The 15227-nt window shown below is 41.9% G+C and overlaps 1 protein-coding gene across 3 annotated transcripts in view; it reads left to right on the top strand.

The window, feature by feature from the left end:
- sipa1l3 (signal-induced proliferation-associated 1 like 3) overlaps positions 1 to 15227 on the top strand; it is an 80100-nt gene that overhangs the window by 51521 nt on the left and 13352 nt on the right. For all 3 annotated transcript variants that reach the window (XM_038694256.1, XM_038694257.1, XM_038694255.1), the window contains exons 5-13: positions 2802 to 2932; positions 5151 to 5339; positions 5888 to 6062; positions 7024 to 7127; positions 8825 to 8982; positions 9065 to 9647; positions 10861 to 10959; positions 11078 to 11253; positions 13819 to 14070. In XM_038694256.1, the coding sequence (XP_038550184.1) occupies positions 2802 to 2932; positions 5151 to 5339; positions 5888 to 6062; positions 7024 to 7127; positions 8825 to 8982; positions 9065 to 9647; positions 10861 to 10959; positions 11078 to 11253; positions 13819 to 14070 (1867 nt within the window). The remainder of the gene's footprint in view (positions 1 to 2801; positions 2933 to 5150; positions 5340 to 5887; positions 6063 to 7023; positions 7128 to 8824; positions 8983 to 9064; positions 9648 to 10860; positions 10960 to 11077; positions 11254 to 13818; positions 14071 to 15227) is intronic.

The following is a 15227-nucleotide window of genomic DNA, read 5'->3' as shown; positions in this document are numbered from 1 at the left end:
TTTAGATGTTTTATCACAGAAGGTTTATGGAAGCCAAGAACCAAGTAGTCATACATTCTGTCATTATGTTACTTACGGATGGAATTATATCAGAAATAAATTTTTCACCCTTTTTGCTAGGGACCCCCTGGAACCCCATTAGGGACCCTTGGGGTGTAACTGAAACCCATTTTGAGGACCACTTATCTTAGTAGTTGGCAATGGGGTTCAAGTTCCTTTGTCTGTATCTCTACTGTCTCTATCAACTAAAGCCAAATTGTCGGTTGCCTAATCGATCAACTAATATTTGATGCGCATATTGCTCAACATTGCAGCCGTGTTTACATCATCCCACATCATCTGTACTTTCACACATCTGCTCATTGCATCCAGGCGTTCCATACATTATCCACAGGGACTCGATATTAGGTAGAATTTAATAATGTATCACATAACCAGGTCTCAAAGCGATTAATCTTTCATACTCTGCTTCCAGCTTTTCAAATGTGAGGATTTGTGGCTTTTTTCTTTATTATAAACTGAATATCTTTTTTTGGTCTGTAGATCAAACATGACAAGCAACGTGAAGATGTTCACTTTCTTTCTTTTTTTTTTAGGCTAAATGATTAGTGAATTAACCAAAGTAAAAAACGATATACCACATAATTTAATTAATTAATAATGAAAATAATATTGAGTTGCAGCTTTTGCCAGAACAGCTAGTTAATTAATTAATTAGTCCAATCATCAGTAATATGTATTATATTTTGATTGAATAATTGTCTAACTATTTTCTAAGCAAAAATGTAAACCATTGTTTCTTTCCAGGTGCTCAAATGTGGCAATGTGCTGCTTTACTCTGTTTTTATATCATTATAAATTTAAAAACTTTGGGTTTTTTTAATTCTGACATTTTGTTGAGGGAACAATAATCACACAATTATCAGTAGATAAATCAATAATGAAAATAATACAGAATCTATCTATCTTATTTCAATTAGAAAGCATCGATCTCGTCTTTCCGGCCAGTTTCTCCAATGTCATTCCCCACATGTCATCCTGCAGCTGTAAATATCCAGCTGCGTCTGAGCAGAACAGAGTGGGCCAAGCTGGCAACGTTCCCGGAGTTTTATTACTCGTGTACCTGCCGCTGGACTATTGGCAAACTCTGAGCTGATGAAACGCCACCTGCCCTTTTTGCACCCTCACAAGTACCGCTTACTGTAACATCAGTTGGCCACTGCAGCTCTGCTTTACATCTGGTTTTCAGTGTCAGAAGTAACACCCAACTTCAGAGAGGTTCACATCACCTCTTCAGACACTGGGGATGAAAGCGTCCCCTTGGTATCTTAGCATCATCTGGCTGCGCCCTAATTAGAGACAGATGCTGTTAGGAGAACATGTGTGAGAGAGAGAGAGAGAGAGAGAGAGAGAGACAGGCCTGCAGTCACACAGATAAAGGTTATCGTTCCCAAAATATGTTCATCTGCTGACTCGTTTCCAGCGTAGCTGTCCCCCAGAACGCAACTGTGATTGTGTGGTGTGATGTGCCCTGTGTGCACGTCAGAAAGCCTCATCAAAAAGCTGACATTTTCACCACAGGACATGGCATGGAATCTAAGCAGGCCTGAGACTCCCAATGTGTACATTGTCCCAGTTCTTTCCAGGCAGACGGGGGATAGAGGAGGAATACTTGTCAAGCGAGTGTCTGGAGTTTTTGTCTTACGACTCCTACACTGCCCACAGCGTTGGCATTACCACGGCTTAGCTTAGGAGCTTTAGAAGAGGCCGTGCAAGATGCTCATGAAGTGTGTCTCAGCCTCTTAATGGATGTATATATTTTGTGTGCCAGCATTGTTAACAAGACAAAGAATGTTGATTGATCGACGACCATATTTTGTTAATTTCCCAGATTTACAAGACTGAGGACATATTTGTTCCTATATATTCTTATCGTTAAACATGGACTCTAATTGTATTTGATCAAATCCTATGTTTTTGTTGTCCCTACAACCACCATCAGGTACCGACATTCACCGCTCACCCCTTCCTTGCCAAGCAAGGAGGAGAAGCTAAGGTGGCCGACACGCTCTGTCGGCTCCTGTGCTAAATAATACGTGTTATCCAAATTCTCTTCTTGTCTTACTTCTAATAAACCAGACGACTACTACTATGCTTGTTTTTCGTACGTATTCAACATAGTGACGATGTCCATGTAAGAGAACCCGCGGTGTATGTAGATAGAAATGGTTCATTCTAAGGTAATAAAAACATAACGGGTCATTATGTAAGATCTTTATACACCATAGAAAACTATATTATATTGCATTTCTGTCAAAAGATCTTGTTAAATATAACACACTGAACCTTTAAAACAAATTGCCTGTTTTCAGTTATGCTATCGCTGTTCCTTAATTTATAGATTATAAATATAGATATTATATGTTATTGTTCTTGTGTTTATAGATTATTACCCTTATTCTTCTTAGCTTTGTAGTTTGTTGTTTGTTCGATTGTATGTTTTGTCATTGTTATGTTTATTATTTTGTCTCGTACTGTTCCGTTTTCCATTTGTTTTGTGAGTGTTTGTCTGGGACTGCCTTGAAAATGAGATGTTACATCTCAAGGGTTTTATCCTGAGATAATACCTTTCAGTCATATCGAAACCAGTATTTTCACGTGATGCTCATCCTTTACTCTCTATGTCTGTAAACCAACAAGCCGTCCTCACGTATTCAACCACGGATCAAACGTTAGTGAGTGAATAAACTTTTTCTCCCCCAGCACAAACCTTAACCTCAATCTCTCCCTGGCCTTCACAGAGCACTCAAACTACTTTGGGACAGATGAGAAGTTGGGTGCTGTGGCCGTGAGCATCCGTAGGGAGAAACTGGAAGACACCAAAGACCTGAAAGACCAGTACCAGTACCGCCTCATCGTCAGAACTAGCGAGGTATGTACCATCTGTCCTTTGTGTGTGTTTGTCCTGGAGATTACAGTGATGAGTCAGTAGTATGAGCGTGCACGCTTATGTTAATTCCTGACCTACTTTCATTTTACCTTCCCTTTATGTCCCTACCTGTGGCTCTCCTCACCCTCTCTGCCCTGACTTTAACCTCCCCTCCTCACCTCCTCTCTCCTCTCTGCCAGTGGAAAATTCCACCTACCCAGTCACAGCACAGCAAAGCCAAACCAAACACAGGCTGCTCTGGCCTAAGCGTTTGGCCTGCTCTCAAAGGGAGCACACACAACCACTTTTCCACTTTGATGGATCAAATACTCGTAATGTATTAAATGATGGGCTGGTGATCATGGAGAATTAGTTAAGAGTTTCCCTTAGATGTGTTCAAAGACTCGACTACAAACAGGTCATTTACGTTCATTTACTTTCAGAGATTCTGCTTCCAGAGCGCCAAACTTTGGATTTTAAACATTTAATGCGGTGTCAATATGAGCTTATTATCTACATACAATTAATTTGCAGCTGTTCTCATAAGCAATTAATTGTTTGAGTTACCTGTTAAGCAAAACCACCAAATATTCACTGGTTCCAGTTTCTCAAATGTGAGGCTTTTCTTTGTCTTGTGTGATATTAAACTGAATACCTTTGTACTGACTTTGTACAACATTTCAACACGTCACCTTAATCTGTCTCTTGGAAACTAACACAGGTTGTGTTAAAGAGTTCTGAGGTCTCTGTTAAATAGTTAGTTTGAACTAATTAATAGCACCTGTGTAGCATTGTCAAGGTCACTCAAACAAAGTGATACTTTTATTACAGTGAACAAACAGCAACGTTTGCCTCCGATCACTGTGTTCATGAAGTGTCTTCCTCTGTGTGGCTTGCGCTGTGTTGTTCTTAGCAGGATTACATGGCTGCCTGGCCTCATCACCTTAGCTCCGGTATAACAATGGAGCCTCTCCGCCATCTAAGTACACAGAGCTCAGCTAGCAGACACAGCCAGCACACCCAGGCCTACTGTTCCCACACAGGAGGAAAAAAAAAAGGGAGAGAGATTGATTGCCGACTTTATTCTCTCCCACTCAAGCCGCAGCTGCTCTCAGATATCCACCCCCCTAAAGTCTGTCACTTAATTCTGTGCAGGAGTGCTGACACAGCAAGGTGGAGAGACTTCCTTTTTCTCCCTCCATCACACATTTGTACACACCGCCCTCTGATGTTCTTGCTCAGTGAGTCGCAGTCATTCGCTGTCGCACAGAAGCTGACGAGTTGAAACGGCGGCTCCATAACTTCAGCTGTGTGTCAATCAGGTTTCAATTTTCTGCGGCACACCTTGAGACTCTGAGGTTCAATTTGTCTCTCTGGTCCCTGCCAGCTCCAGAGTCTGCCATGCATTATTAATGAAGCAGCGCGCGCACACATGTGTGTGTGTGTGTGTGTGTGTGTGTGTGTGTGTGTGAGTGCAGTGAGAAGGAACAGCCCACTCCTCCCAACTTTGTCTGAGGTTGTTATAGTCTCACTGTTTTGATGCAGGTCAGTTTCCCCTCACCAGGGAGCAGCACTCTGTGGCAGCACAACACTGAGCAGAATATCAATTTACAATACCATCCTCATTTTAACTGTTTGTGTGTGTGTATAATGTGTTTGACAGAATGAAAAAGTGTAGCTTCAGGGCAGCAAGGCACTATTATGAGTAGTCATCCCTCATGTGATGGACCCACTTCAAGCTCCCAGGCTACTATTCATCCACCCCTCCATTTCCAGAGCCTCTGACCTCATTAATGACACTATCTTAATATCAATAGTATTATTTCGTATGTTTTTCTTGTGTAACTGTTTGCCCAGGCTAGGTCTCAGTCAGACCTATCTGTCACCCTGTATTTGTATTGTGTTTTCAACAAGCAGCATACAGCTCTTCACGAGTGAGACAACACAAAATGTAGAATTATAATAGCAAATATGTGAAATACAATACAGCTATACACAACACAAGAAGGGTTTAATGGTTTAACACATACCAATAAAGAAAAAATATAAAAGCTAATCAAATGAAATTCCTTTTATTTTTACGTGTTCGAAATCAGCAAAAGAAAATGGATTCATTTCTTGACCGTTTCAGTGTAATTTTTAAAATTTTATTGTGTTCTTATCTAATCTAATGAATACATTACATCCAGTTTGACTAAATGTTTTATTTCCCCACCTTTAGCTTGTGACCCTGCGAGGCTCCATTTTAGAGGATGCGGTGGCGTCTACGGGGAGGCACGGCACGGTGCGGGGTCTGCCGCTCAAGGAGGTCCTGGAGCAGGTCGTCCCCGAGCTCAACATCTCCTGTTTGAGACTGGCATTAAGCACACCCAAAGTCACCGAGCAGCTCCTCAAACTGGACGAACAGGGGGTGTGTTATGTGTGTGGAAATTTGTTAGTTGATCGCAGCTGCAATGATGCCTCCATTTAAATAGTTTCTGCTAGTCAGGCTTGCTAAATGACTGCAGATCAAATGATGTGAACTGATAAAGTAACCCGGTGACATATGGTATGCTCAGATATTGTGTGTTAAAGTGTCTGAAATCTGTATAACTGATTTAGTGTTGGTGCAGTGAAAGCTGAGTGACTCAGGGTGTGGTGTGTTTGAGCATGAGTGTGTAACCATAAAAGCTTTAATGTTTAGCCATGTTATCTCACCTTATTATTTAATGGAGGGTGAAGTGCAAGGCGGAGGTGTTTGGCCAGCCATAGGCTTGTTTTTGTTGATGTGGGTGGTTTATACAACAATGTAGCTGTGCTCAATGTGAGTGTTTTTAAGTGCATCCAGATATACATTCAGGTTAAATTCCTACCAGTAACATCTACTTTGACATTAAGTTGCATTAGAAGCACAAGGTTCAGACTGCGGTGTTTCATCTGTGTGTGTAATGGTAATGTTATCTCTCTGCTGCCTCGTAGTTAAGTCAGAAGCACAAGGTGGGTGTTCTGCTGTGCCGTGCAGGCCAGAGCACAGAGGAGGAGATGTACAACAACGAGGAGGCGTCTCCCGCCTTCTCTGCCTTCCTGGAGCTGCTGGGGGAGCAGGTGCTTCTCAAAGGATTCACCAAATACGCTGCACAGCTCGACACAAAGAGTAAGTCTAAACAAGAGTCCCTTTTAGACATGCACTACGGTCCATACGGTCCGCAAATTTTAAATGCTGGTCACGTGTCTGAATAAGCACCTGAGTCACTTTTACATAAAAGTCAATTTAGTTAAATTAATTTTATTTATATAGTGCCAATTCATTATAGAAGTGATATCATTGCACTTTTCATATAAAGCAGGTCTAGACAGTACTCATTGTAATTCCCACCATGAGCAAGCACTTGGCTACAGTGGCAAAGAAAAACTCCCTTTGAGGAGGTAGAACGAGAGAGTTAAGATGGTAGTAGCTTTCACCATGGCACATAATCCAGATTTAATGCCATCAGATTAATGTAAAAGCACAAGGTTATACATGCACTTCTCATTTGCCATTTTAAGTTCACTGTAATAAAAGTACCACTTAATCATCATCTCCTACGCTCAGAGAAAAATAAATCAGTTTAGCTATGTTCAGCTTTCGTTCATGCAGTTAGGTTTACATAGCAGAATGCTTCAGATTAAATGTCCAAACTGAATGTCTTGTGCGCAGAATAGGCAGCAACTTTATCTGTCAGCAAGGGAATTGATAGAGACCTTTATTTATCAAACTCACAATGGCCAATAGTTACAGGAGCGACCTTTTTTTATCCTTTACTGATGTGAGGGAACAGAAAACACTTCTCCTCCTAAACAGAACAACAATTTCCTCACTTGTTCTCCAGCAGTGAGCGTAGTGGCTCTTTCCTTTACGGCCCTTTCATGCCTTAATAAAGCCGTGACAACATTTGAGTAAAAGACACCTACAGTATGTCTGAATGACAGAAAACTATAACTTTAAAACATAGATGCACTGTTACGTGTGAGTAATAGCCAGGCCAAGTGTCATAACCACAGCTCTGAGTCCTCATGATCACTGGAAAAAGTTTGGGCTCTAATTCTGGATATCTTTCTCCTCTTACTTTGTTCAGCGGACTCTACGGGCACCCACTCCCTGTACACCACCTACCAGGGCTACGAGGTCATGTTCCACGTGTCCACCATGCTGCCGTACATGCCCAACAACCCCCAGCAGGTAAGAGCTTATGAGTACACCTACCTAAATAAAGCACCATCGCCATCATGGTAGAGGTGCTTATCCCAAGTCCACGTCGTGTCTCAAGTCTTTTGAGGATGAGTTTCAATTTAAGTTTCAAGTCATCTGAAAAATCCATCCACGACTGTCCTTTCTTGTTACCCACAGTCTTTTAAAGTCTGTGTGGTTGTTAGCAAAAGCCTCTGCGTCTCCAGGTCATAAACCACAGCAAGAATTCATCAAGTGGAAACTCGTCACTTGTGTCACCCTCTTCATTTAGAACCTCTTTCCTCATTTATTCAGCCTCTCGTGTTTTTATAGTCTTTATTCTCCCTATTTGGCTTTTCTTTTCTCTCTTACTTACTGGCTTTTCTTTTTTTTTGCGCCTCATTCTTTAACTGGATCAGAGTTGGGTGGGGTTCAGTAGTGAGTACTTTCTTTATTTTCTCCCTCTTTTTTCTTTTACTTCTGCTGCCTTCCTACACGTTCTCTTGGGCACTGTGTGTTTGCAGCGTGGGCTGCGTGTAAGTGACCTGTGTGTAAGATAGTGTTTTTGCGTGTTGGTATTTTTTAATAGTGCATAAGTGTTTGCATGAGAGGCTCACACGGGTGCTCAGACAGGCCCTGTGGGTGCTTAGGAGTAATGTACACAGTTTGTAATGTATGAGTGCATCACTGCAGAACAGTGTGGGCTGGGGAGAAGTAATTTGTTCTTCCTCAAACATTAAAAAAACATCATACATTAATGTTGTGAATTAGAGAACTACACACAACAATCTGTTCTTTGGGATTGTAAACAAGCTTTTTTTGACAGTTACAAGTAAACAAGAAATGTGAGGGTTGCACATTTTAGCTGAGGAAATTAAAAGTGTGTTTGAACAGTTCATATTACTATCAGCTTTTAAATCAGAACGTGTGCTTTTATAAATGGCACAATAACTCCATCCAGAGGTTTAGAGACTGCAGCAGCGAGGAGGTTTACTTGCTCAGATGAACCTCTAGGTGGCAGCATCTGACATTATAAAATAAACCTGCAGTGGATGAACAGGAGGAATGAAGTAGAAATTAAGTGTAGATAGAGTGAAGGCCCTTAGATTCAGGAGAGAGGAAAAAGAGAGCTCAAGCAAGGCCTGAACAATCATCCTGTATGATGAAACGTACAGTAAAGCAATATATAAATTAATAGAAAATTGTCAAGATGTTGAGAAAAGATCCCAAATGTAAAATAAAACAAGCTTCTTTTTCTCTGAAATGATCAATTCTAACAAGTATAGTTTATGTTTGTAAACACTACATCTAGCAAAGTAATCCAAATTAGCAGTCTAATTGTGACTGAAGGATGCTTCTATGGCTCCGTGCTGGAGAATGTGTGTATCTGTGGCCAAACAGTAGGTTGCATTACATAATTGGTACTTTCACACTTCCCTCTGCGGATGAAGAGAGGATTGGCAAGCACCGCGCCAAAGACACAGCCTGGACTCTGTGCCACGGCTCCTACACGAACACAGATAGACGGACAAGCCAGCACACAGACACAAATAGCCCACACAGAATCCGAAAAACAAATTACATAAAGAGCTGTTGTTTGGTGTCTAGTAGTGAACGTCTCAATCTCTCATTTTGTTGACAGTCAGTTGTGTCACTGCCAGTTATGTGAGCTCATTTTATTAATTTGTCATTTTTTATCTCCTCTTCAGCTCTTGAGAAAGAGGCACATAGGGAACGACATTGTCACCATAATCTTTCAGGAGCCAGGAGCGCTGCCCTTCACCCCTCAGAATATCCGCTCACACTTCCAGCATGTCTTTGTCATTGTCCGTGTGCACAACCCCTGCGCCGAAAGCACCTGTTATAGGTAAATGTTTTGAACAGAACAAGCGCATGTTCGTATACACACAGTTATGATAGAAATGACAGTTTCTCATCGTTTCTTTCAGTGTTGCTGTGACCAGAATGAAGGATGTGCCTCCCTTCGGCCCACCCATCCCCAGCGGTGTCACCTTCCGCGACCCAGAAACCTTTCGTAACTTCCTTCTAGCCAAAGTTATCAATGCAGAAAATGCAGCGCACAAATCAGAGAAGTTCCACACCATGGCAACGCGAACACGGCAAGAGTACCTGCGTGACCTGGCTGAGAACTACGTCAGCAGCACGCCACTCGACTCAGCCGGCAAGCTTAACAACCTCATCTCCCTTGCGTCGAAAAAACGCGAGCGTACCAAGGCAAGAGAGGGAGCGGAGCTGGGAGCTGCTGGGGCTGTCGCCTGGAGGGTCCAGGCCCAGGACTTCAGCGAAGGAGGGACGGAGCTGCCCTGTGCCTTGGGTTTGTCGGCTGAATACATCCTCCTGACAGACTGTTCCACTAAAGAGGTGGTGTTTAACTGTTTCTGTGCGGACGTGATCGGGTGGACGCCGGAGCGGCTGGCGCTGAAGATCTTCTACGGCAGAGGAGACCACATCGCAGTGCGGGTACCAGAGGGCTGCGCGCAAGACATCAGGGAAATGGTGCAAAGATTAAAGGTGAGAGTTTAGAGTTTGTTCACGTGTGGATTGATAGTGACTACCAGAGCAGAACATGTAACTCTCTGGGGTCTTTGAGGCACATAGCTCACATTGTATTTGAGACCAATGTGTGTAGTAGGACAACTGGAGTTTAGTTATAGTAACATAAGTTATACTTACATGTTTCTCACAAAAATACAGTGCGTGTATTGAGGCCTGACTAAAGTGTCAAATGCAAACACTATAAAATACTTGCCAGTTTATTTGAACATCTTACATCTCTCTCCCTACTTATTAACCATCGTGTCTTTATCAGCACTATTTATATTTTTGTTGGAGATAATACTGTGAATTTTAGCCCCACAGTGCAAAAATGTGTCTTCAGGCCACCTAAAGACCTTAAATAGACTCCTGTCAAGTGTTTTGTTAAATATGGGATTTGTTACAAGTTTATCTTGGAAAAATTTAAATTGTTTTCATTTCAAGACCGTGTCACACAGCATTAAAAGCAGGGGATTCCTACATGGGTATTTTTTTCCCAGTCCTTGAAAGTTCTCCCCAGCACCCTGGAAAACCTGGAAATTCAAAACAGTTTTTACACTCAGGAACAAAAACAATGCAACTTACAGGAGCAACTGTGAAGATAATTACATGAAGTAGTAGTAGTGTTTTTTTAATGGCTCTGGACAATGTATAATGTAAATATGTACATAAGTTAACAAAGCTAATAAACCAGGCTTGTTAGATTCATATAAAAATATAAACACAAATATAATATGGCATGAAGGTACTCTATGCAACATATAATAAGTTAGACTACTGCATGCACTGGCTGATCATATTGTGATAATCCCTGTACAATTTGATGAATTAAATGCTAGGAAAAGGAGATTTCCTGGACTCGAGCAAGCTTTGTGTTAATCTAGCAGAAAAACTAAATATTTTCAATGACTTAATCTTTCTAAAAATACCAAATACATGCATAGACTGATAAGGTTCTCAGAGAGCTGGCTGAAGTAGTTTCCGGTGATGTCGCTTGGTACTTTGTGTGCATATTGATAGCTGTTATTGATGGATTTCTGTATTAAACGGCCTTCAAATTTGATTCTGCAGGCGGTGAACCTCCCCTTTCAGGCTGATTTTATGGTGTTTGTTTTGGAAGATACCCCGAGACATGGTAATACTGTAAATCTAATCTCTTTTTATTCACATCATATCCTCTCCTTGCCAGTCGTTGACAGTGGGATGTGAGACGGTGGATATGACTCTGAGAAGAAACGGACTGGGACAGCTGGGCTTCCATGTTCGCCTGGATGGCACTGTGGCTGAGGTACCTTCAGATGACCATCTGCCACACCAGAACTCATATCATAATGCTCAACTATGAAGATTTCTTGGCTTTACATAAGTGGCTTGTTTGAAGGCTTTTTTGTGGTTTTCTCATGCAGGTGGAGGAATACGGCTTTGCCTGGCAGGCGGGACTGAGACAGGGCAGTCGGCTAGTAGAGATCTGTAAGGTGGCCGCTGTGACGCTGACTCACGAGCAGATGATCGACCTGCTGAGGACGTCGGTGACGGTTAAAGTGGTCATCATACCGCCGTACGAAGAGGGGGGGCCTCGCAGGTGTGTGAAAGTCTGCGTGTTGTATTTCTTTAAAGCTAAATTAATGAGTGATTCATTTTTAAATAGTTTTGGTGAATACAGATGTTGAGGCAGTAGGTGACAATATAGGGGGAGGGCGCCAAGTGCTTAGCAGGCAAGGACAAGAGTGAGTGCAGGGACGCTCCTCACTCAAACACATGGTGAGATAGTGGCTAGACTCCAATGTTCTGAGAGGATTTTGTGTGGGAGTGTGTGAAAAGAGGAAGCGAGCGAACAGAGAGAAAGAACGATGTGTGGTTCAAGAGGAAATGGGCGAAATGAGGTATGCAGACAAAAAGAAAGAAGCATTTGTTAAACGTGAATTAACAAAATCCGCCTTTCTTTGTTCCTCCCTCCCTTATATCTAGTCTTCTCGTTCTGCTTACCAGAGTCCTGTTTCCTCTCCTCCCACAATCTATTTCTTTTCCCCTGCCATCCTCCTTTTCTAGCGTTTCATCTACACACACAGCCTTGACAGAGAACAGAATAGCGAGGCCTTATGCGAGGCTGATGTGGTGTTACAGAACGGTTATGGAGGTGAAGAAATAACCACAGTGTGTGTGTGTGTGTGTTTCTGACAGAGAACCAGTGCTCTTAAATACAGTAATTGTGGCTGGCTGTGTGATCGCACAGTGGTTAGATTTCTTTAATGTCAGAGGCAGTTTAATTACACCAAGTTAAATCCCTTTGACACGCACACACATGCACAAACACACACATACACACACTCTCTCTCTCTCAAGTAGCAGCTGATAATTAGAGTCTTGTATTTCAGTCCCCCCCCCAACTCACTTGTGTGCCAGGCAAACAGATTGCACGAGATTAAGGCCTGAAAATCTGCAGGGGGAAAAAAAGGAGACCACAAAAATAAATAAATAAATGAGTGGAAGTGATTAATTAAAAATGCATGCCCTGTGCGAATGAAAAGAACGGAAAAGAGGGAGGGATAGAGAGGCAGAGAGAGAAAGGCAGGGTTGAGTGTATTGAATTGGAGAGACGCTCGGTGAGGAGGACGTGTTTCAACACCGCCGAGAGAAGTGGGTGGAAGACAGAACGAAAGAGAGAGAGACGGGAGTTGGAAGTGTTTGTCTTTGCTGTTCTGGCTCCGTCGTGCACACATGCAAAGATGGACGGATACAGCGGAGAAAAGGTGTGATGATGTTGTGTCTTTGACTGTGTGTGTGTGTTGTGGGGAGCTCCAGCTGTGTCACATCAGCCAGTGTGATGGAAGAAACACTGCATGTCAACATATGTAGACTCTGCTCTTTCTAAGGTTTGTACTCCCTTCTTCTGTGTGTGTGTGTGTGTGTGTGTGTGTGTGTGTATGTACAAGGTCAAAGCATGTACTACTACTACTATGTAACTGTACGGATATTGATTGGATTAGTAGTATTCCTTGATTGATTGAAATATCCTGCCCACATGTTGTTCATGGTCATTGATTGGTGTTTCCAAAAACAGTGTGATTGTGCATACTTTTGTCATGTTTTCTACTAATCAAGTTCTCTACAGACATATTTGTGTGTGTGTGTGTGTGTGTGTGTGTGTGTGTGTGTGTGTGTGTGCGCACACGCGCGCAGGCGTGTGTTTACATCCCTCTACAGGTTTCATTTGATGATGGTTATATCTTCATAGCAGAGTAGGTAGAGGGCTTAGTGTGACCAGGCTCAGGCATTAATCCAGGTTAAACACTAAAGATACAGTTCTGGTATCACTGGTTAGGTTATTCTGCACAGCACTGAAAAACGATATTATATTATATTAATTAGATTAGATTTCACAGCAACATGTCTTTCCCTAAATAATGTCTGTTATTCAGAATAATCCAAACTGTTCACTCTGTTTTAATTGGAACTATTTTCTGATAAAGAAATAATCCTTTAAAAATGTGTTTGTTGTTTTTTGGGGGGAGTGGGGGAAGAGCTGAAACAAGTAGTTGATTAATCAGTTAGTCACTTGACAGTAGGCAAATTGCTTGTCCTCTATGACAGTTATTTATCTTTTGGTTTTAGACTGTTGGACAAATACACTATTAAAGACGTCACGTCGGACCAAATGATTAATCAATTATTATTAAAAAACATTCTGCAGATTGATGCATTAATGAAAATTATCGTTACTTGCAGCCCTAATTTGGGTGAACACACCCTTTTAAGGGACACATCTCACACTGTTCTTTGTCTCTCCTATTATTTTAATATTTGCTGTTTGTTTCTCTTTAAGTTCTTTTTTTTATCCCACTGCTGCCTTGTTTCACCTCACTGAATTTAACTTTGTGACACCGTTTCTCCACCCCCATCGTCACCCTTCTCTCTCTCTCACCTCCTTCTCTCGCTTCCTCTCGGCATTTGTCTTATCTTGAAGACATCCTTTATGCATATTTGATGCCTGCTGCCCTCCTGTAATAGGCTGTGTGAATGAAATAATGATGATGTAAAAGATATGTGCTGGATATTATTCTAGCGACTACTAGGACCACCCACCTGTCTAGCAGGTGCAAACTGGTGGTCATCTTTCTTACTCACAGGCTGTTCTCCCTCTCTTTAGGGGATGCACAGAGGAGTATGAGATGAAGACCATGGAGCAGAAGTCAGAACCTGAGCCTCTGGCAGCAGGCTACCGACCCTCCCCTCGCCCGACGTGGCGATGGGACAGCCCACCCATTCCTCCAGGGCTCCACAGTGCCCCCAACCCGCAGCGCTGGGCTCCCATGGGTCCCCCACCTCCTCCCCTTCCCCGCTCACACAAGGCCATGATGCCTGTTCCTTACAGGGAGCCGCAACACCTCAACTCTAAGAGGTGAGACTCAGAGCGCTGTGCTGGATTCAGTCACATTAGATTACAGAAGAGACCCAGCTGGGTTATTTATAGCATCAATATTAGCAATGATACAGTTTCTTTGTATTTCTACTCTGCAAGTAGTACCTGTCTCAGTACTACAGCTGATATTTTTAATTCTCTTTTTATACAGTAGACAAATATTAGTCATTCAAGAAAAATATAAAACCCTTTAAATGTTATAAATAAAACTGTATATGCATAGATAAAGGAGAACATATAAGTGCATTACGGTTCAACGGGACTCAGTCAGTAGAACTTCAATCTTTTGTTGTACCGTGATAGATGATGTTTTAGTCACTTAAAATTAGGCAATAAACAAAATATTTTTTTGTAGATATTTAACGTTGTGTCCTGTAGCAATAGCCTAGTTTAACACTTCTGAATCACCACCCACATTACTGATTGGTTCAGTGATTTAAATCGGTCTCATGTCATGCTTTTTGATCGCGTTTAATAAGAGCTTTGCAGGACGGGGACGTCATCTTACAACATAGCTAGTTAGCTACATCCATGAAAAATAACAACACAACCAGACCAATTGGAGATGAGACATACAGGTTGTAAATCGGTTTCAAAAAATGAAATGAATGAATGTTGACGTCTGCTGGATACATCACTTGCTAACAGTGTTGGGCAAGTTGCTCAGAAATTGTAATATATTACTAGTCAGTTATTACTACTTAAAAAAGTAATAATATTACTTTATTTATTACTGGGTGATAAAAGTAACTAGTTACTTTACTATATTACTTTCACTACCACCACCCCCGGATTTTCTGGCTGTAAGTTTCACGTTGCTGTGCTGCTTTAGCAGATGCTTCAATAAATTAGATGTAGAATTGTTCGCAGTTGAAAGCTTTTTGCTGGTCGCACAGAGTTTACAATGGACGACAATGTTCTTTGCATCTTAGACTCTGACACAATAATGGCAGCAGCTACTTACAGCTGTGGAAAGAACGCCTCTCTCCCTCGTTCTCCTTTCTTTCTTTAGCTTGTTGGCTAACAGCTGACTTGAACAACATAAGCTCTGGTGCTGCTGACCTGCAGTGCGGTCGCACATTCACGTCAAGGATGCTGCGTGCAATAAAGCAGTGTTACTTGGTTTAGTGACTGTA

This window comes from Micropterus salmoides, unplaced genomic scaffold (genome assembly GCF_014851395.1).
Source record: "Micropterus salmoides isolate LMB-PRFRI ecotype aquatic unplaced genomic scaffold, ASM1485139v1 Ms_hic_scaffold_3, whole genome shotgun sequence".
NCBI classification, from domain to species: Eukaryota; Metazoa; Chordata; class Actinopteri; order Centrarchiformes; family Centrarchidae; genus Micropterus; species Micropterus salmoides.
Note: the sequence above shows the minus strand (reverse complement) of the source record. Positions and strands in the feature narration are given on the sequence as shown.